This window comes from Myotis myotis, unplaced genomic scaffold (genome assembly GCF_014108235.1).
Source record: "Myotis myotis isolate mMyoMyo1 unplaced genomic scaffold, mMyoMyo1.p scaffold_m19_p_3, whole genome shotgun sequence".
Taxonomy (NCBI): domain Eukaryota; kingdom Metazoa; phylum Chordata; class Mammalia; order Chiroptera; family Vespertilionidae; genus Myotis; species Myotis myotis.
The window spans coordinates 128,976,223-128,999,708 of NW_023416335.1; the positions used below are offsets into that span (position 1 = coordinate 128,976,223).

At 35.6% G+C, this 23,486-nt stretch overlaps 1 protein-coding gene across 6 annotated transcripts in view; it reads left to right on the forward strand.

Annotated features, from left to right (window-relative positions):
• ATP2B1 (ATPase plasma membrane Ca2+ transporting 1) overlaps positions 1-23,486 on the forward strand; it is a 129,892-nt gene that overhangs the window by 72,148 nt on the left and 34,258 nt on the right. For 5 of the 6 annotated variants that reach the window (XM_036299080.1, XM_036299079.1, XM_036299081.1 and 2 more), the window contains 9 exons: positions 5,394-5,591; positions 9,820-10,074; positions 10,164-10,289; positions 14,565-14,705; positions 16,998-17,036; positions 17,800-17,961; positions 19,402-19,616; positions 21,489-21,731; positions 23,108-23,349. In XM_036299080.1, coding sequence (XP_036154973.1) covers positions 5,394-5,591; positions 9,820-10,074; positions 10,164-10,289; positions 14,565-14,705; positions 16,998-17,036; positions 17,800-17,961; positions 19,402-19,616; positions 21,489-21,731; positions 23,108-23,349 — 1,621 coding nt within the window. The remainder of the gene's footprint in view (positions 1-5,393; positions 5,592-9,819; positions 10,075-10,163; positions 10,290-14,564; positions 14,706-16,997; positions 17,037-17,799; positions 17,962-19,401; positions 19,617-21,488; positions 21,732-23,107; positions 23,350-23,486) is intronic. The other variant, XM_036299085.1, reaches the window with a different exon arrangement.

A 23,486-nucleotide genomic window follows, 5' to 3' on the forward strand; every position in this document is an offset into this window, starting at 1 on the left:
TTGGGGTTTTCTTTCTTCCTATCTGGGCAAGTCTCATCAGGTCCTATGCTTTTCTTTAGACGTTGACAGGGCCTTGGGTTCTGTTCATCTACACACATTTCTCTTCACCTACACCCTCTCCCTGGGTGATGTCATCCACTCCTAAGACTTCACATGTCATCTGCTGCTGATTCCCACATCTGTAGCCATCATCTAAGTTTTTCACCCGAGCTTCGAGGCTAAAAGCTTGATTCGTTTTAAAAATCTTTACTTTCTCAACCTTTCCCTTCTGAAAGCATCCTTTTCTTTTTCCCCTTTCCAGTGAAGCTGTTATCCATCTTGTGAGGTGGCCCCTTGACCTTGACAGGAATCTTTCACCCACTCTTACTTCTGTCAACAAGACTTGAAAATTCTAAGTCCTAAGTCTTCACTCAAGGGTGTCTGCTTCTCTGCATCCCCACTACCCTGTTTGAGGCCACTGTCTTCTCTTGTGGTGACTCAGGTAACAGCATTAACTAGTGTCTTTTCTGTCTCCTTCATGCTGCTTTTCACTTCCCTGCTTACAGCTGGCCGTGGTTTCACATTGCCCTTAGAATGAAATTCAAACTTCTCACTTTGGTTAGCAAACCACTGTGGGATCTACTCCTACTTACCTCTCTAACCTTACTTCTTCTTTCCAACTCTGTCTTCTCTGCTCCTCGGTGTTTGGGCATAGCAAAGTCTTCAGTTTTCTTAACTACTGTTGTGCCAAGGTCACTCTTGTTTCTGGGTCTCATACATATTATTATGTACTAATCTCTTCACCTACAACACTTTACCTCATCCTTCCTACAACTGCTTATCTCTAAATTATTCTTAAGATTTCAAGTTAGGTATCTTGGAATTCCCTTACTCACCCCCACCTCCTAAATTTTGGGTTCCAGTTCCCTTTGTGTGCTCCTAAAACATCCTCAGCACTTCCATCCTAACATTCAACACACTGAGTTGTGATTAACTGGTTGCTCGTCAGTCTGCCCTACAAAACTGAGTTTCTTGAGGGCAGGTGCTCGAGAAAGACGTCCCGTCTGACTCATTTCCCTGTGCTTAGTGCCTATCACAGTGCCTGGCTTGCAGTAGGTCGTCATTTGGGAACAGATGTGTAAGTTTGACATTAGAGCAGTAATTCTGAAATTTTGAGTGAGGTTGGTCTCCTTGTCTTTTGAAATTGGTGATATGATAGGAGTAATAGTCTGTTTTCCAAGAAGAAGGAACATTAAAAAATATTGTTGCATGCTCTCTAGGTCTGTATGTTTTCCTGTGGCCCTCACTTAGAGAAGTCAGAGCAGCTGCTGCCACCATCACTGTCACACCACACACAGACACATGCACACATACAAATAGGACCTAATTTCAAGTACAGAATTTGATAAGACTATAGTGTGTACTGTGTATTAGCCATGATTTTCAGTTCAGCCTCCCTGCTTACTACATTCCAGTAGTCTCCCCTCTTCATTTCCTAAATTGAGACATGTTTTTATTAGTCCCAGCAGTTGGGATGCTTCATTTTCTTGTAAAACATTACCCTGTTGATACAATTTGCATTTTATTCCATATTATGTCCTTTTCAAATATATAACAATACTCTTAAGCCATTATCCATTTATAGAATACATACAGGCTTTTTATTTATACTTCCCACATGGTGAATCCAGAACCGAAAAGCATATCATTCTGAGGCTGCTTTTGATGTTGTTATTTGTTTGTGAAGCGAACTGGGCCATAAGGAGATCAACGCAATGCCTGCCCTTGGCCTCATTGCTACTAACACCACAATCAACTGAGCCAACAGGACTAGGCAGAGGATTTCTCACTATGTTTATTCATAAGTGGTCCTAAACGATTTTATATTATATCTACTCTAGTTTTATAACTCAGACCAGGTAGGTCTCATTACCAGTTCCACCAGCTTAGCTAAATCTCTTCCCCACAAAGTTTGCTTTCTCTCTCCTCACAGTGGCAGCCTCTTCCTGCACCTATACTAGACTAACACCCATGTCCTGGATCCTGTTCCCTCTTGCTTCTTCAAAGGCTTTACTTGAGCACTAGTCTGTGTCTCCTGTAACATCAGTGTCTCTACATTATTATTTCCATGGTAAATAACTTGCCTTAATATCTATCACTCATCTTTTAAAAAGCAAAATGGGGTTGTATTTACCCAGTTTAATTCACCTTCACTGCTTTATTTCTCCCCATTGCATCATACTCCTGGAAAAAAGTTATCGATACTCATTGTTTCCACTTACTCATTTTCATCCTCTGTTCAGTTCTTTCTTATCAGACTTTCTTTACATACCACTCCACTGGAATATTCCTTATCAAAGTCACCAGTCTCTCTGTCTAGTGAAAGCCAGTTGTCTGTTCTCTACCTTCATCTTACTCAACCTTTGTAACACCATTGATACAGTCAGCTATATTATCTTCTACTTTTAAAAAACTCTTCTTTCCTAGACTTTCCTACTATTGCATGAACCTGTTTATGAGTCATATACCCTTCCCCACCCTTCTCTTTCTTCTTAGTTGTTTTTAGCTTCTCTTTCCCTATCTGATCACCAAATGTTGGATTGTTCAAAGGTTCTTGCATCAGCCCTGCTCTCTTCTTGTCTACTTCGTCTAGCTTTCCAGAAGCTCTTATTGGGCCCGTGGCCCAAGAATCATTTGTATATTGATGACTTTGACTCAGATCTCTCCCTGAGTTCCGAATACAGATAGACTTCTTCGCTTGTGTGTTTAATGGGCATCTCATGTGTAAACCTGTAAAACAGAACCATTAACTCCTGCCTCCCTATTTCCACCCAATTCTGCAGTTTCCCAAGCCTGCTCTTTCTTGGTAAATGTCTCTACCATCTATCCACCTAAATGCGTGGACCACCCAAAAAATAAATCTAGATGACATCTTTATTCTTTCTCTCATCCATACCCTATCCTTCAGCAAATTTTATCTGATCTTCTTGCAAGACACCTGGCAGATCTAGTCAGTTTGCCCCACCTCTAAAACCCAGGTGCACCATCATCTCTTACTTTGTACCCAACAGCTTCTCAACTGGCCTTTTTCTTCTGCTCTTGTGATTTCCATTGCACTTAGAATAAATCTGTAGTGTTCATGTTCTAACTTCCCCTTTTCTTAACTCTGTTACCCGATCATTTATGATACATATACTGCGTACCTTTTCCTTTGGTTCTTCAAAATAACCTTATGTTATACTAACAGATGCGAATGCCCTCTCTCCACCCCCAAGGAAGTTAAGTGACTTGCACAGGATTTCAGTAGATGGACTGGAATGTAGGTCTTCTAATTCCTGAACCAGACCGCTTGATTGGTGTAGTGGCCCAGGTGTGTGCTTGTATGAGTGGTGATAGAAGAATTATAATAACTTTGAAGACCAGCTGCTTTAGGGCAGATTCCCTCTAGGGCAAATTTTTAAGCTGTCTTTAGCTCTATGGTTGTTCTTTTCAGCATTAACATAAAATATTGCCCCTTGTTATAACCAGTAAATTTTTGATGAATTATTTTTATAGTTACAGTGGTGTTATTTAAAACTACCTGTGTTGTATATGTAATTAATGGTGAGCTCTGTTAGGAGTGAGCTAAACTGGTAGAACATTGCAATATCTTCAAACAAATTTCTTAAAAAACATTGAAGACTAACAGGAGGAGAAATAGCAGTCTTTTATTTTTTTGTGCTAGTAAGGGCATTGATATATAAAGCATACTTACCCACTATCTAATAATCTTTCATAAAAGAAAGGACATTAATTTGAAAAGCAGCAAGCACATAATCTCAGAACAGCATCTCAAAGTATATTTCTTTAAAACAAAACAAAAAAAAAACTTTTGTGGAAAACCTTACTGCATTGATTTTTCCTGTCATCCAATGAACCAGGGATCATTGTTAACAGTGTGCAGCCAGGTGTGATTGGGCATCACTGCTCTAGTCTGAAGAAACAGTGTGGATTCTGAATGATAATTTGCAAGTTTCTTCTCATGATGACTTTCCACCTAATAACAATTGCTGCAATCCTTCACTGCCTTTCTTTCCACTGACGCTGCCTCAAAGCCTAGAGCTGTGTGGAAGCTGTTGATGACTTTTGTCATCAGAAATCTAACCATGCTTTCTGAGCTGCCCAGCATGGACTAACTTTGTTAGAGCTGCTAGTGAAAACATGCTCTGGCATAGTTGTGGTACCTTTAACAAAGTAAATAATCACTTTAAAATCTATATGTTTATTTCTCATTGTGTATTCTAACAATATACTTGCTTTGTTCTCTCTCTTGTACTTTCCACCTGCCTCTGCATTGAGATTAAAAGCTAAACCACTTAAAACCCAGAGCCTTCTAGTAATCTGTTTTCCTGTCCTCCTCCTTTCATGTTCTCTTAGAATGTGTTCTTGCCCCGCTCCCCAAAACAGTTGAAATTAATTACAAATTTAAATTTGTGGTGATAAAATTAAAAGTCATATCACCCTGGTATCTCTGCCCCCTTCTTTGATATTCTTAAACCGACTAAGGAAAACTGTTGTTTGCCACTGCTGTGTGTTCATACCCTCACAGTAATGTGTGTACACACTTTGCATGAGCAAATTTGGATATATTTAGGTTTGACAGGATCAACAGGTTAAATCAGAGGAGGACTTGTTTGATAGGATGAAAAATTGTTGTTCACCCAACTCTCTCTTAATCTATCCCTCATAACTTTCTAATTCCACACACTAGGCATAATACTATGTTCCTTACAGTGACAGTAAGTGCACTCAGTCAATATTTCTTCAATTGGAAATAAATCCTAAGTAGAACTTGAAATAAAGGTCATTCTAAGTCTCCTGTTTTTTGGGACTTGCAAATCTTTTATCAGTCCAAGTGTAACAGACATTTTGGTAAGAGAAGTGCTAGAGCTTGTGATAGATTGGCTTTTCATTGTTCTTCAGTAAATATAAATGAAAATCAAAGGTGTTCACTGATTAAGTTAACCAAGATGCAATAAGTAAAGCAAAATAAATATCTTTATATAGTTCTCCATTTGGGGAGGGAAAACATCATCAGTAAAGATCATGGAAATGTTTAATGCCAATATAAAAATGATCAGTGTCATATCAGTTCTGGTCTCTAGCAGTCTACAAGGTGGAATAAAATAGTATAAAAATAAGCAGTTTGGAAAAGTAAAAATTGTTAATTTTGAGTTATCCTACTTAAAATGTAATTTTAAAGCACTGCACATGTTTGCATTTAAATTGTGAACATGACTAATGCACAAAAATAAACCATTCTGATAGAGCCTTATGAATCCGAATCTAAAGTGTAAAGAATGAATGTTTTCAATAAAATATTTTCATTTGTAAATACTAAAACTGTTCACTGAAATCTTGTTTCTTTTTATTAGGTTTAAGTGGAAACCCTGTAGATATAGAAAGAAGAGAAACAGTGTTTGGAAAGAACTTTATACCTCCTAAAAAGCCAAAAACCTTTCTTCAGTTAGTATGGGAAGCATTACAAGATGTCACTTTAATTATATTAGAAATTGCAGCCATAGTATCACTGGGCCTTTCTTTTTATCATCCTCCAGAAGGGGACAATGCACGTAAGTAAATTGGGGAGGAAAAAAAAGAGTTTGATATGTGTTGCTAATTTAAGCTCATTAGCTTACCTAATACATAATAATAATAGCAGACCAGCATTTATTGACTGTTTGCTATGTACCAGACACCATTCTAACAGTGCCCAGTGCCTTTAATAGTTCTTGAAATATATTACCTGAGATAATTTTCATAACCCTATGACATAGTAACGTCACCTCCATTTTACAGTGAGACAGGTTAAATATATGATATGGCCTGTACCATCACTGTTTTCAAGTTTTTTAGAGCACTACTGTAAAATAATTTTTTATTTGGATTTTTTTAAATCTCCTGGGAAATCATTATGAAAGCAAAATTCTGTTCTCTTCCCCAATCCACTACTTTTGAAGTTCTTAAAATGTGTTGTTATGTTCATAATTTGGGTAATTTCCTTGCCATTCAAGAAATGTTTATACTACAAAGTATCCTGACGAGTGAAAAATACACTGGAATGGTAGATCTACCTCAACTTGTAGCTACAAATGGTTTTGTTTTTCTCCCACCTTGCTATGGCCTTCATTTCTCTTTTAAATTTCTTCTCCATTTAAAACATGTATTTTAAAATGGGTATTTCTGACAGTATATTCTACACCTGCTAGCAAATCTAGCTTGGGTTTTGGCAGTATATTTAAATAGCTATAAAGTGAACCAATAGTATTTTATATATCTGAAAAGCGTTTTACCAAAATATTTTTTATTTGTGAAAGTTTCATTCTTGTGCCTTTCAAGTTATGAAGACTTGAATGTGTATTTGCTAACTCTAAAAGTTGACTTAGGTAATCATTTAAAGTAATTTCTTCAAAGGTATGCTTATAGCTCCTGTGAAAACTTTTTTTTTTCCTTTGAAGAAAGTTGGTCACAGAATAATACTATTTATCTGAGATCAGGGTTTCTCAGCAGCAACACATGACATTTTGCACTGAACATATTTTGTTGCCATGTTAATTAGACCACTTCCCAAGAGAATGCAATCAAACAGGTGTCCAGACATTGCCCAGTATCCCAAAGGGGGCGAAATGGCCTGTGGTTGACAATAATTGATGTAGCTAAGAAAGGATTTAGGCAATATTCTTGTCAGTACTAAGTCACATTATTTCAAAAACTTTTTATTTTAAAGACGTGTTTATTAAATAATGCAATAAAATAATACATATTTTGTGATGGGAGTATTAGGAGGGATATGAAAATTTAGAGAAAGTAGCACTCACCGAAAATCCCACTTCTTAGAGATTACTGCCATACCATTTTGATATATTTATCCTGTCATATTTTAAAAATGTTTTTGTGTAGATGTTTCTGTGTGTGTTCATATATGTGTGCGTTGAGTTGGTAGGTGTGCGGATGTGTAAATGTATGTCTTTTTATCTGAAAAGGAAGGTCATATCATGTTTAGCAACATATAGCAAAAATCATTAGTGTTCAGTTTACACAACTGTCATTATAGAGTACTGGGGATTAGTATGCTACAATTGAGTGAGTTAGCAGATTATTAAAAACTTTTATGAGAGGGAGTATTGGGGAGGTAATGGGGGGATGAGGACACATATGTAATACCTTAATCAATAAAGAAATTATAAAAAAAGCTTCTTCTAACATTTTTTCCCCCAAGACTATAAGAAAACTAAAGAAAAATATTTTTGCCTGGCTGGTGTGGCTCAGTGGTTGAGCGTCAATCCATGAACCAAGAGGTCACTGGTTCAGTTCCTAGTCAGGGCTCTATCCCAGTAGGGGCATGCAGGAGGCAGCCAATCGATGATGTTTCTCACTCATTGATGTTTCTATCTATCCCTCTTACTTCCTCTCTAAAAATCAATAATATTTTTTTTTTTTTTAAAGTGAAGTATTTTCAACAGGACTGGATTTTGTTACTAATAAGGTCAAGGCAAATCTTCATGGAATTGGGACTGCTTCATTTGCAGACCCTTTCCGAAATTTGCTTAAGAAGATACTGGTATTAGATCCAACTGGGAAGATGATCTAGAGTTGTCAGTGTCATAAGGCCCTTTAAAGAGACTCAGAATCTATTAGAAGGTGTAATAAAACATATAAAGTTATATTTGCTCCATGCTGAGAAGCTGTTTAGTGTTTGTACTTTATTCTTTTTAACATTTATTAATGTACTTCATGTATCTTTTATCATGTTGTGTTTTAGCACTAAGTCTCATAGTACTTTGCTTAAAAGGAAATCCATTAATCGCAAATCTACAGTCATAGAAATCTGAATAGTCAAAATTTCTTACTGATACAGTTTGGTGTAAAAAGAAGCACTATAAACCATATCATAAAGAAATCTTTAGTCACCAGTGTATATACTACCAGTGGTTCTCCAAATCTTTGGTCTCAGGACCCCTTTACACTCCAAAAAGTATTGAGGACCCCAAAGAGCTTTGATTATGTGAGTTATATCTGTAGATATTTACTGTATTCTGAATTAAAATTGAGAAATTTAAAAATGTTTAGCAATGCACTTTAAAATAATTAAGTATTGTTTTAATAAATAATTATAATTACTATGTTTAATTGTTATTAATGAAGCTGTGAAATCATGAAAAGAATAGTGGGTTTTTTTATTTTATCTCTTTACTGTCTGGCTTAATTGAAGATAACTGGATTCTCTTCTGCTTCTTTATTCATTTTATTGTATTAGCACATATAATGCAGTCTTTGAAAAATTCCACTACACATTCATGAAATATGAGGCAAATTTTTTTGTGAATATTCACATTATCCTTTTGGTCTTATTCTAGCCTCTGTCTTCTCTCCCTGCGTCTGTCCCACATAATTCCCAGGTTAATCTTTATTCAACATCCTCTTCTGTCCATGCTCACTATTCTGGAATATGCTTTAATCATTTCTAGTGTCATTCGTTTATTCATTCTTTTCTTCTGAATCATCTTTTTCCTGTTTGCCTGTCCTAAGAGAACTATTGACTTTCAGAGATTTCAGCTCAACCCTCAATTAAGAAAGAACTTATATAGGAACACAGAAGAGCATTTGCCTTCATGAGAATTTATAAATAACCAAAGTAAGCTTTCAAGAAACCATACGTATCTTTCTACTTTTCTGTTTTACTATTTCAGTATTTTTCAAAATGCTGGTCACGAGCCACTGAATTGATTTTAGACTCACAAATAAATTACAGCCCAAAGTCCAAGAAGCACTGTTACGTTATTCTTTCTTCACCATTATTGACTCTACAGTTTTGAGTTTTTGATTTTTTTCCCTTCTATATCTTTTGTTGAACTCCTTTCTTCCATAGAGCCTTTGTATTTTCTTTAATCTGTCCCTGGAATGCTGCTCCCTTCAAGCTATGTGATTAATTTTTGTTTATCATTTGGCTCCTCACTCAAATGTCATGGAGACTTCAGACGGGCCTTTGCTGTTCATCCAGGCATAATTATCCCTCTTTCTTCATTTGTAAGCACGTCACCATGTTTTATTTTCTTCGTGGCACTTACAATATCTGATGTTAATTATTTGTGTTTTGTTATCTGAATTCTTCATATTTCTTTCACACCTACCAATATGAGTATGGTTTCTGTGAGGAGAGGAAGCTTGTATGTCTTATTCACAGCTGTATCCCTAGGTCCCAAAATGGTATCTGGCACCTAGAGTAGGTGCTCAAATAGTTGAGTCAATAAGTAGCACTTTTCTTAACTTTTCATGTTATAAAAGCCAATATTTGATCATACTCCAGTAAAATTAATATAGTAAATATTTTCTTGGGTAGCACATCTTGTCTTGCCTACCACATGTAATTATAAATATCATTTACCATTGATAGAGTGTGCAGGATGTCTCAGTCACTGCTCTACCTACTTTCAGATGTCCTCTCATTGAATTTTCACCACAACACTAGGCTAATGGTGGTATCCTAATTGGACAGATGAAGAAACCAGGTATCAGAAATAAGTAACTTGCCTTAAGGTTGGGATTTAAATTTTTCCAGTCCTTACTCTTAAGTAGTGCTCTAGAGTGCCTCCCTGTCCTGAGGTTGAGAACCTTCAGAGGCAGGGAACTTGACATTGACATAGTAAACATTTTTGTTATTACAGAGTGCTTTGAGTACAGTGAGATGTTTAGAATTATGAGTAAAATTAACTAGGTATATAAAGCTCATAATTAACATTACATGCTATTGCCATCAATTCAGAATCCTTTTTGATGAGCATTTTCTTTCTTTCCAAATAGTTTGTGGAGAAGTTTCTGTTGGAGAGGAAGAAGGTGAAGGTGAAACTGGTTGGATTGAAGGAGCTGCAATCCTCTTGTCAGTAGTATGTGTGGTACTGGTGACGGCTTTCAATGACTGGAGTAAGGAGAAGCAGTTTAGGGGTTTGCAGAGTCGAATTGAACAAGAACAGAAGTTCACAGTCATCAGGGGTGGTCAGGTCATTCAGATACCTGTAGCTGACATTATTGTTGGAGATATTGCTCAAGTGAAATATGGTAAGTAGAAGAGAGAATAGCTCTGACACTAGATGTACAATTATTATAATCATGTTCACAGTTTAGCATAGTATTGTTTTTTGTTTTAGGTGATCTTCTTCCAGCTGATGGCATACTTATTCAAGGCAATGATCTTAAAATTGATGAAAGCTCATTGACTGGTGAATCTGATCATGTTAGAAAGTCTTTAGATAAGGATCCCTTACTTTTATCAGGTATGAATTTCTTTTAAACTTTTAACTTTTTTCTCCCTTACAACTGTATACCATTGTCATCAAACACAGTTTCCCTAAAAGCCAATAATGTGAAGAGGATTATAGATTTTGTGCTGGCTTAATCTTTATAATCCTTAGTAATTTTTATTTTTAGTTTTTGTAAGTTGTTGAAGACATTAGAGATCTTTGAATCCAAAGCTGTATTTTACAAATGAGGTAACTGAGTCCAAAAAAAAAATCAAGATATTTGAGAGTCAGTATAAGCTAATTTTAGTCTAATGATAAAACTAAAATATGACCTGTTGAAGTATAAAATTGAAGAATGTGTTTAAAGCAAATCAATGAATTGTCTATGATGGTCTACAAACGACTGTTGTTATTGCTTTGTGTGAGTTTTTCAGAACTGATAAAATCTTTAAAGCTTACCTAACCCCACTCCCTCATTAAATTACTGAGGACAAAGTCTGAAAAATAAACTATTTCTCAAAGATTATATGATTAATCTACAGTAGGTCCAGGAGTAGCACCACATCCACTAAGCAGGATTACATTTGCACATGGTTAAGACATGTCCTGAGAATAGGAAAAGGAAGGATTCGTATAGGTGAGAGTACTCTGTTTGAAAAAGGGAGGAGGTGGTTGTCTACTTGAGAGATTCTTATAACAGCCTGACTGTGATAGCTTGACCTATGGTTAACTGGAAATGAAATGGGATGATGGGAATAATTATAAACAAGCTGCCTTCTAGTCATTGAATTATACTAGAGTTTGGAGGAAGCGAGTTGTCCATTTGTCTTTTATTATTTTCAGATGTTAATTAAATGGTAACACTTTATATATGTGGTGAGGAGATTCTTACTGATTTAACTATTCAAAAACTTGACAGCTATAATTTTTCAGTTATTCTCTGTGAATTTTGTATTTCAATTGGTTGAACATGGTTTTAATGAAACCAAAGTCAAACCTGTGACAAGAGTCAGTCAGTTAAGTTAGATTCACAATTTTGGGGCACATACCTAAGTTTAATTATTACCTTTTTAAGATTTGAAAATATGTGCCAAAAAAGGATATTGCAGAACATCACACCACTAAGAATCAGAGTAATTAGCCCTGCCTGGTGTGGCTCAGTTGGTTGGGCATCATCCCATGCACCCGGAGGTTGCTAGTTCTATTCCTAGTCAAGGGCCCGTGCCTGGGTTGCAGGCTTAATCCTGGGGCTGGGGAAAGCGGGGCGAGGAGGGTGCAAGAGACAGCTGATTGATCTGTCGCTCTTAAATCAATGTTGCGGTCCTTTTCCCTTCCTCTCTCTCTAAAAATCAATAAACTATCAAAAAAATCAGTTATTACATTTATGTACATTTATGAACACCATTATTAATAGGGTAAAAGTTTCAATTGTAATATAGACATCGTTTTGTTTGTTTTTTAAATCTTGTGTCCCTTCAATATTTTATACTAAGGACATTTGTACTCTATTTGGGTTTTTCTTTGTATTGATATGCTTGTGTTTTATTCCAAATAGACAGAAATATTTTGGCTATATAATGATAATGTATTTACATACAGTGTATACTTATTTTACTTATTCTTTGCCATACTTCTAAGAAACGGTATTTAATGTTAAACAAATATAATCTTTCCAAAAGAGAGGGAAGCTGTATAACCTACATTATCTTCATAGACCAGTGATGGCAAACCTATGACACGCGTGTCAGAGGTGACACGCGAACTCATTTTTTTGGTTGATTTTTCTTTGTTAAATGGCATTTAAATATATAAAATAAATATAAAAAATAAAAGTCTTTGTTTTACCATGGTTGCAAATATCAAAAAATTTATGTATGTGACACGGCACCAGAGTTAAGTTAGGGTTTTTCAAAATGCTGACACGCCGAGCTTAAAAGGTTCGCCATCACTGCCATAGACTAACTGGGCCGTATTTGGTGAACTAAATTAGTCTCCTCTTGCCCTTTTGCCATTTTTACTCATGGACTTTTATGTACATCTAGCTTATTTACCTAGTGCTTAACTCTTCAGGTTGAAATCCTTTAACTGAACTTTGGTCCTTTCCTGTTTTTACAGAAATTTCTGGTAAGTTTATGTAGACTCAGGTTCCTCACACACCAAATATACCAAGAAAACTCTATAAATTTTCCATGCTTAGGAAAAGATTGAAATAGCTTTGTAGAGTCCCTTATCGCAATACGGGTGGGAAAGTTTTTCTGTATTTATTTCCCTATTCCAAAAATGTACTAAAAAACATGAAATGCATTTATTTTTAAATTTATTCTCATGATGCCATCTCTCACTGCTGTTCTTGGCTTCTTAAATTTAGATCTTTAAAAGCAGTTTTTAGTTAGCAATCGGGCTATGGCTAGAACAAAAACTGTTTATTTTGAGCACATTAATTGCAAACATATGATTACCTGTGGTAAGGAAGAACAAAACATAAAACATTGACATCATCTGAAAGCCAGAATTTTTAAAAGAAACAAACTGTCTTTTACACATAGTGCTTGCCCAATAAATGTTGTTTTGCTGTCCTAAATTTCATTTATTGTTTCCCTTGCATTTTCACTGGCAAAGAAACTAATAATTAGTGAAATATTTAGAATATAGGTTGTTAAAGCAAGAAAATCAAAGGCCTAAAAAATTCTTATTGGATATTTTACTCCATAATTAATAGCTAAGTGTAAATTCTTAAGTACTGAAGTAAGCACATATGCCTTAAGATTTTACTAGAGGCCCGGTGTATGGATGGTGCACCGGTGGGGTCGCTCGGCCTGGCCTGTGCCCTCTCGCAATCCGGAACCCCTCAGGGGAATGTCAGATTGTCAGTTTCAGCCCGATCCCCGCAGATCAGGCCGAGGGACTCCACCAGTGCACAAATCCGTGCACCGGGCCTCTGGTATGCATATAAGATCTTGGATTAATTTCTTCCTACCCTACTCTCCCTTCCTTCCCTCTGAGATTCATCAGTCTGTTCCATGTTTCCATACCTGTGTGTTTAGCATTTGTCCCCTGGTGGTCAGTACACATCATAGCTACTGGTCAAATGGTGGAATCGTCACTTAGGCTTTTATATATATAGATTTAGCAAATAACCTTTGAGCATTGACTTGTTACATAAGATGGTGGTAGGTGCTGTAGACCCTGTCCTCCCAGTGGCTGTGAACTAGGAGATCAAATAAATAAGTGATAACTGAAGAAGACTTGAGTGTTTAAAAAAAGTGTTAAGTTTCAAAAGCTACTTAAAATTCACCAAAATATTAGCGAGGTAGGAAGCCTTTTAACGATTGATAAAAGGTACAATTGAAGAACTGTAAACAAACTTATCAGCATTACATTGTAAGAAGATTATGTCCTCTGTCCTCTGACAGAGCAGGGTTGAATGTTTGCCTTGCCATTTAATAGTGATGTAACCTTGGGCATGTTTCTAGGAAGTAAGAATAAACATGTCTGCCAACTCTGGACATTGTTGTGAGGGATGGTCTGAATTCAATCAGTATTCCCATGTCTGCTCCCTAGTTTTCTGTAATGGAATGTTATATTGAAGTAGTGGGTGAAAGGTTTGAAAGGTTGGTTGATCTCAAGGTGATCTTGCACTTAGTCCAGTGGGCAGTGTAGCCTCAGAAGTTTTTGAGCTATGAGAGGTTTAAGGCAAAACTCACATTTTGGGAAGATTAAAACATTTCGGGATGAACTATAAACATAGATTTAGGTACCTACGAGGCTGCTGTGGTAGTCTTGGCAGACTGGGATGAGGGGTCTGGGTTAGGTAGAGGTTGTGGGGTTGAGTGTGGGAAATGGGGCATTTGTTGCTGTGGAATCCCTTTGGTTATAAGCACATTTCTTTTTTGAACAATGCATTTCTCGGGAAAAGGTCCTGATGATGATGATGATGATGATGATGATGATGATGATGATGATGATAGAATTTTTTAAGTTGAGCATTTATTTTCAACAAATTCTAGGCACTGTGCTGAGCACTTTGCATTTATAGGCTTGAGTCTCACTCTAGATCTGTTGTAGTCATTTTTTGAGATGTTTATAATTTGCCCAATGATAAATGAGTTGGTCGAGTTGTGTTAAACTCAGATATGAGTGATTACAGAGTTAAAACCTTAAGCATAAGAATTTAGGTTTTATTTAACATTTTCTTTGAGTTCGTTTTATTAAATATTAAGGATATTAAAGACAATGTTACTAAAATTTGAAATTTGGTGATAGGAGGAAAAATCTATTTTTAATAAGTAAACAAGTTTTCTGTTGTAGGTACTCATGTAATGGAAGGCTCTGGAAGAATGGTAGTTACTGCTGTAGGTATAAATTCTCAAACTGGAATTATTTTTACCTTACTTGGAGCTGGAGGTGAAGAGGAAGAGAAGAAAGATGAGAAGAAAAAGGAAAAGAAAAGTAAGAATGGCGATTTGCTATAAGAATTGGTATTTGAAAAAATGGCAACTAAATTTTAAGAACTGGTGTAAAACATACACTTCTTTAATGAAGTTAGATATGAAAAATTCTACAAAAAAGTTACAGTATTGCCCAATATTGTCCTGTAAAGTGGTAGAATTAGTGGAGGGAAAGTTTTTCTTTTAGGTTAAATAGTCCATGAAAGGCTTTTAGTGAATGCATCAGTCCCCATTACCATGGGGTAACTTCATCTTGAACCACTCCCATTGTCTTTATTCTGTTTATTCTCTAGTTTTAGACTCTCCCTGTCATCTGACCAGAAAATGAATTAAACTCTTGCTTCCCGTCTGCGTATTTTTTTCTGCTACTTTAGTAGTAGCCTTCTTTGCCAGCCTTATTACATTTTGGACTCATTGAGCCTTTAATCTTCAGTCTGTACTTATGTAGGTGTCAAAGACTTTACTTTGCCACCCTCTGTGTTTGTTGTGTAATATTCAGCTCATCATTAGATATGAAGATCTTTATTTTGATCCATTGTATCTGCTATCCCTCCAAGTTATCTATCCAGCAAACTTGATAACCGTAGTTCACCTACAAGGATCTTATAAGAAACTCCATCATACATCGTGAGACAATTCAGAATCACTTAGTTGGACAGCATGATACTTTTTTCCCAAAAGTCCTCCCCACCCTGCTTTTGTGTCTGCTGTATCGCAGTTTTCTTCCACTCGGGATCACTCCAGAGTTTTTTCACTTTAAACTGACAGCAGTTTACTGTGGTTTAACCACTTAGATTTATTTAATTTTACTTAAGAGTAGTAAGCCCGTATTTCTCTCACACACGTAAGTATTTTGAGATCTTGTAAAATAAATGTCATGCTAATATCTTGGTGTGTTCTAACTACAGCAGGGTTTTAAATATTTAGGTGTTTTGTTCTTTAGGTTTTTGTCTTTAGCTGTGAAATCTTCATTTCAAACAAAAAAGTGTTTGAAAAGTTATTGCTGCAAGTGAGGGTAGCAAGCTCCACATTCTAGGTTTTTCCTGTCCCTCACCACAGCCCTCCCGTCTGCCTCCTTCAGGTTTCTTAAGAGTGAAAGGCAATTTGAAAACCAGTAACAATGATACCGTTTATTGAATGCTTTATATGCATTATCTCATACACTGTGCTGCATCCTAATTTAAAGGAGTCTAGTGAACAGGCCTTATTAAAAAATAAAGGGAAGTTGTGTCATGACTTTGTTCTCATTGCCTCCACAGTGTCTTTTCCAGTATGCACCCTTTTTTATGTCTTACAAACCTGTTTTCCTGAATCCAGTCAAGGGTATTCCCAGGAATTAATATCTAATTCATTATCTACCATTTTTTGTTCTTGGGTTGTTTTTGTTGTTGTTATTTTTTAATAGAACGAGACACCATTTTTCATCTGTGGACTTCCAGCCCTCCTCCAGTCACAGGCAGCCCAGAGCAGGGTAATCTGTCTCAGTTCCTTAGTCGTCTGGAATGTGGCTCTCTGGTCTCTCTCCAGCTTGAGGTCATTGAAAGTAGCTAGGTGTTCTCTTACTATCTCCTCATTTATCTTGAACCTCTGTTCCATCTTGACCATATTTGTTCCACGTCTTCCAGTTTGAAGATAGTTCTCCTTGATAGAGAAGTTGGAAGAAAAATAGACTAAATGATTCTGCTTCTTCTCTGTCCTTTCTAATATTATCCTACCTACTTCCAAACACTAGACCCATTCCCTCCTTGATGACCTTATTGCTTCAGACATTCTCATCTTTCTCTTTTCTCCAAATCTAAGCCAGTTATTATAATGAACTCAACTGATAGTACATTCATGTTCTAGTTTCACTTACTTGCCTCTGCTGTCTTTTATACAGGTAGTGTTTTTGTTCTTATTCCCATCAAAGCTCTCCTGCGTATTGTATTTCTATGACATTTCTCCCTCTCTCTCTACCCCTGTCCTTTTCTGCTTTCTTAGGAGTATATCTGTATTTAGTTTGAACACCTCTTATATTATATTTGGGTTTATTACAGCGTAAAAGAGTAAAGTCTTATGGAGAAATCAAACAAGTATAGATGCCCAAATTATTTTGGAGTATTATTCCCCTATGGTTAAGACCAGGGAGTAATTGACCAGTAGGTCATTACAAACTAGATGCTTCCTAATCTGTACAAACACACGTAGCACTGTGTAACAATGCTGTTATAGAAATGTGAACTACCTTTGCATAATTTAGCATGGCTGTATTCATTTCTTTTGGAAAGCTTTAATTCCCATTTTGTTCCTACAGATAAGAAACAAGATGGAGCTATTGAGAATCGCAACAAAGGTAAATTCAGGTGGATAAAAGTATAGTTAGCTTCTTTTCATTATCCAAAAATATATCTAATGTGTACTATATTCATCCAAAAGTGTAAGATCCAGGTAGCAGGGAAAATCAGCAATATATGTTTACTTGAGTTAAGCTCTCTTCCTGTTAGTGCCCCAGTCGTGCTGCCTTTGCAGTGTTAATAGATTTTAATTATGATTTGTGCTAGTAAGTGTAGAAAAATCCAGATGTATGTAACTTTCAACTTTAACATTTTGGGTAGTATAAATTGGTTACTATGTCACTACTAGCAAAAATGCATAAGAAACAAAACATATAACATATTTTTGCATCTATTTAATAGTCTGTACACATAGGTATTTCTCTGTGTGTAAGATGATACATAATCTGCATTATAGTAGAAATTATATAGAAGGGACTTGGGATGTTTGGAGTAAGTTTCATTACCTAATACAACTCAGGGGAAGATTAATGATTTGGTGTTTAGTTCTTAGTTTAAGGACCCTATATTTCTTCCTTTCTATGCCTCATTTGTATTATGTATTACAACATTCTCAAGTCTGGTACACAGTTTCACAACCAAGTTTCACTGTTGTCTTATTTTTCTCTGAGTAAGACATACAACATGTGCACACACAAAGCTGAATGTTTAAATCTTTCCTAGTTTCTAAAAGAAAACTGATTTTTATCAAAACTTGCTTCAAAATGTCAAGTTGTATGTGCCTTTAAAATGTAGTGAAATTACATTTGCTCTTAAATGCAGCAAAAGCCCAGGATGGTGCAGCCATGGAAATGCAGCCTTTGAAGAGTGAAGATGGTGGAGATGGTGATGAAAAAGACAAAAAGAAATCAAATTTGCCAAAAAAGGAAAAATCTGTTTTACAAGGGAAACTTACAAAGCTGGCTGTTCAGATTGGCAAAGCAGGTATGATACATAAAGGAAAGTAAGGTGTTTATTTTAAAATACACTAACTTCCTGCTTACAAATCATCTTTTGACATACTTAAGGCTGGAAAATCATTGCTTTGTGGCTGGATGGGGAGTTAAAAATATTTTCAGTTTTATCCACAGTGTACCAGGTCTTCTGAGTTATTGACTATCCTCTTCATTGCTTAGAGGCTATTGTCTCCGCATTACATAGAGCCCACGTCCTCTGTCACTGTCAGCTAGCTAATACGTGGGTAGATTAGCGTGTAAGTCTGCCAATTCACAAGCCCATGCTCTCATCTCTGAATTTTTGGGAACAATGGAGAAGGGCTAGCAGTGAGGTTACTCCATGCACATTACCCAACTATATTTTATTTAAAAGAAATTTTTATCACACATTTTGTTCATCTTTTTACTATTTATGAAAAATTTAGGTATATGTTTTTCTAGAAGTTATAGTTTAGTTCATTAAATGGAGTAGTTCATTCTGCTGAGGCTAAAATTACTAAACTGTTGCCATCACTAGAAAACACATGTTGAGAGAACCACTCTATTAAAAAATAAAAAGCAAACAGAGCATGTCCTCCAGCGGTATCACCTTTGTGAATTGGTACATTTTATTAAATCAGGTAAATTGCATTATTTTATTACTTCCTAGGAATGTGTTAGGAAAAGTTATGTTTTTGCTTTTGTCCTCAAGAAGTTTATTATCTAATACAAATATATGCTTCTTTTAATAAATAAGGCAACTAATAATACTGACTCCATAGTGTTGGGGATAAGAGTGAATTTTGAGGTAGTGATGGTTTTTAGTAAGCATTGACTTGGGTTATTAGACCCAGATATGTGGACTTACCTTATTTTTTAATATTCATTTAGATGGGGCTAAATAACCCACGGAATAGAGAAGTTAATGATTCATACTACATGATTAACTCTTGTTTTTCTAAGTTAATGAAGTAATAAGGATAGACTAAAGATAATGATTCAGATAATTTTTTTAATTAAAAAGATAGGGTTGAATATTTAATTTCACGTGTTCTCATTCATCAGATTCTTATTGGATTGTCTTTCAGCAACAGGTAAGTTCCCAGTATGTAAAGCACCAGCTTATGCTAAGTTTTTGGTATTTTCTTATCAGTGCCTATTATTTTGTCTCAGCTTCAGTAGAAGACCAAAGAGGATACAGTTAAGTCTAGGAAACAATCCTAAACAATTTCTCCCAGTTCTCCTAGGGACAAGACTACACTTGGAAGCAAAAATTAAATATGACAATGTCAAGGGCAAAAAAAGATGTTAACAATTTCCCAAAGAAATTAAAATAAGTATTACCAACCAAACCAGCTGTAATTCTTCCAGTGGCCAGTTTGTAACTGACAATGGGTAGTGTCTGGAATATTTAAATAATTACATTTTTCTTTTCTTTGTATACTGAAAGGTTTGTTGATGTCTGCCATCACAGTTATCATTCTAGTGTTATATTTTGTAATTGATACATTCTGGGTTCAGAAGAGACAATGGCTTGCTGAGTGCACACCGATTTACATACAATATTTTGTGAAGTTCTTCATTATTGGAGTTACGGTTTTAGTGGTAGCTGTGCCAGAAGGTCTTCCACTTGCAGTCACTATCTCATTGGCTTACTCAGTCAAGGTAAGTAGAAATGGTTAAGGAGATGTACTAAGTTTAAAGTACCAGCTGGGGTGGAAATGCACGTCTGATTATTCTTGTTTTTCATTCTGAAAGGAAGAGAATTTCATAAATTTACACTTGTTTGCTTTAGAAATGCTGTCATTGATTCCATCCTTTTCCCCCAGTTAAGGATCCCAGTACATAGAGACCTGTACATTCCTTGGAGCAGTGGTCGCCAGCCTTCCGGACCTCACAGACCACTGGTGGTCCACTACCTTGGCGACCACTACCTTGGAGGACAGCCTTGCCACAAAACTAAGCACAACTCTGCTAGGCAGACTTGTAGCTTAATTTTCATTGTATAGTATTTATGTTGCCAAGTCATGTTCCCTCCTTTTTCTCATTGTAAGATTAACAATGTCTTTTACTGTGGTATAAGAGCAAAGAAAGGGTTCACTCCAGTCCAACCTTCTAAAGCAAAGATGGGGAATGTCCACCCCAAAGGCTGTGAAATCATTTTGTCTGACCCTGCCAGGGCATTAGGGGTGAGTCAATTAAATGTTGACCAAATATAGCAGGCTAATTTTTAAGTTGATAATTTTGTATGGCCCACGAATGGTGTTATAAGGTATCCAAATGGCTGTTGGCAGAAAAAGGTTCCCCACCTCTGTTCTAAAGCCTCCTTGTTTCCATTCTTCTACTCCCGTTACCTCATAGTCTAGCCTTCACTTGTTCCTTTCACTGAGGTGTAGTCTTTATGGATCCTCTGTTAGTGCTTTGCAAAATCGAACACATTTTCTTTACTGTAGAAAGACCTTCATTCTTTTTTATTTTTAATATTTTTTTATTGATTTCAGAAAGGAAGGGGGAGGGAGAGAGAGAGGACCATCAGTGATGAGAGAGAATCATTGATCAGCTGCCTCCTGCATGTCCTTATTGGGGATCGAGCCCACAACCTGGGCATGTGCCCTGACCGGGAATCAAAGGGTGACCTCCTGGTTCATAGGTTGATGCCCAACCACTGAGCCACTCAGGACAGGCAAGAACTTCATTCTTTTAATCTTTAATATTAATTTGAATCACAAGTAATATGGGAGGTACACATCTTTCTTCCCCATATTTATTTCTTCAAGGAATCACTTTTTTTTTGCAATATCTTGCATAGTAGTAGTTTAAAAACTCTGTTATTTTTAATCCATTCCACATATATTTTGAGAATTAATATCAAGTATTTTAACTTAAATGCCTTTTGGGGCTACTATGAACATTTTTAATTTTTTAGAAACTATCTTTTTTGCTCTTGTGAATTAGAGAGAGGATCCAAATAGTGAGTATATCAAGTGCATCAACATATGGAAAAGTTAAAAATGACTCATTCTGTTTTTGGTATGTTAACTCAAAAAAAAAAAAAAAATCATGCAGCCCACAACCTATGTATTTCAGTTGATACAAGCTACATTTTCCTTGGTGATTGATACAAAAATCTTCTCACTTCTACTTTATAAAGAGACTTACTCCTTAAATGTAATATACGCTGACACTGCTCTAAGTACATCTGTACATAGAGAGCAGATTATCAATGCTCTTGTAATGTGAGGACCCTTCGCAGAAGCTTTTGGAGGCAGTGTAGAGTTGATGTGATCTGCGGATGGGTGCCGGTATCTGTTTCATTTGCTAGATTGTTATGCAGTGGTCAAATTATTGAAACCTAAGAAAGCTTATTTGGATAGGTCAAATGTACTAAAATCCTCCAATATTAAATTATTGGTTTATATTGTGTATATGTATATAGCTGGGAATTTTCATTCTGATTTTAAAGCAGTTTATGATTTTAATGTAATGAGGCTATTGGTTTTATATGTAGCTTACCTAAAACTTTTTTTGTCACCGTAGAAAATGATGAAAGATAATAACTTAGTAAGGCATCTGGATGCTTGTGAAACCATGGGAAATGCCACAGCCATTTGCTCAGATAAAACAGGAACATTGACAATGAACCGAATGACAGTTGTTCAAGCTTATATAAATGAAAAGCATTACAAAAAGGTCCCTGAGCCGGAAGCTATTCCACCAAATATCTTGTCTTATCTTGTAACAGGAATTTCAGTGAATTGTGCTTATACATCAAAAATACTGGTAGGTTTCTTTAATAAATTATGCATGAAAATTGACTTTTTTAATTTGTAATTAGATTGTATATAGATCTGCAGACCTACCTTTACTATATATATATAAATTGAAGAACTGAATTGTGTTGTTTTTAAAAGGCATATATCCATATAATGAATATAAGTTCCTTTGATACAATTTGTGTTGCAAGTAAGATCTATTGGTCAAAATATACATTTTGTTTACCTGTAACTTTCTCCTCTTCTATTTTGAATTTCCTATATATTTAGACACTCTTAAGCCTTATAACCAGAACAAGTCCTTAATTTTAAATTCTTACTAAGCTTATTTTTTGAAAGACCAGGCTGTTTTATTTTTGTAGATAAAAATAAAAAGACTTTTGTAGAAAGTCAACTCACAGTTTTCTAGAGAAAATTTTGAAGCCAGATTGCAATTTAAAATAATGTTTTCTTATGCATGCTATATGTTCTTTTTTGGAAGGTGATGCTTGACCTTTAGTAAATAACTCAATAAAGTAATTCTAGACTTGCACTACCTTAGAGTAAAATACTTCAACTTTGTAAGTTTTTTTTAACTTTATAAGTTTTAAAAGTCTTATTTATAACATAAAGCATGAAATTATTTCACTTGATATGTGTTCTAGTGATTTATGTATGAAAACCATGAACAAAATTAATACTCCAAGTTGTTCAGTGAAAAATGCACCAATTGATTATTGGATTGGAAGTTAATAGAGATCTTGGTTCTAGATCTAACTTTGCCTTTTACTAACAGAAAGTCTGAGCTTTACTTTCTTTAATTATTAAGTAAAGACAGTTACATCTGCCCTTAATATTTCTGTGATGATTATATGAGGTAAAACTTGTGAAAATACTACGAAAAAATAAAGCTTTTATATACATTTAAGGCAATAGTGCTTTATTTTAACACACAAACTTTTGTTTTAAGCCATAAAAATTGTAAAGTAGATCTAATTTTGAATTATTTAATATAAATGTTGAGTGAAAACAGGAAGAGAAAATGAGAGAAATTAAAGTTAAGCCCCATTACCCATGTCAGGAACCATGACTTACTTAATTCTTGCATCATAAGTGCTCCTGTTTTTCAGATGCTGAAGCCAAGGGCTACAACCATTGGGTAACGTGCAAAAAGTTCCCATAGCTAGTAACTGGCAGGGCTGAGATTGGAATCCATGTCATTCTCGTCCCAGAACTCCTTTCTGCCTCATCATTCTGTGTCCCTCTCTGAAATGCCTATATCAATAGAAGTTTCCTATGTAATTTTGTTTTAAAATGTTGTATTTTGATTTATGTGTAATATATGAAACTGTCATAGAGAAACAAGATGATACTAGCTAGCATCTAAACCTTTTTCTCTTATAGCCCCCAGAGAAAGAGGGTGGATTACCTCGTCATGTTGGTAATAAAACTGAATGTGCCTTGTTGGGATTTCTTTTGGATTTAAAACGGGATTATCAGGATGTTAGAAATGAAATACCAGAAGAATCACTGTACAAAGTCTACACCTTCAATTCTGTTAGGAAGTCCATGAGTACTGTCCTGAAAAATTCTGATGGAAGTTATCGAATATTCAGCAAGGGTGCATCTGAGATAATTCTGAAAAAGTAAGAGTAAAGTGCTGAGATGAATAAATTGCTAACTACAGTTGCTTTATGAAATACCTACTGTGTTGTTACTGTTGCTATTTTCTTTTTGTGACTATGGAGCATTTGATGGCACCTCAGAGCTTTTAGTATATTTC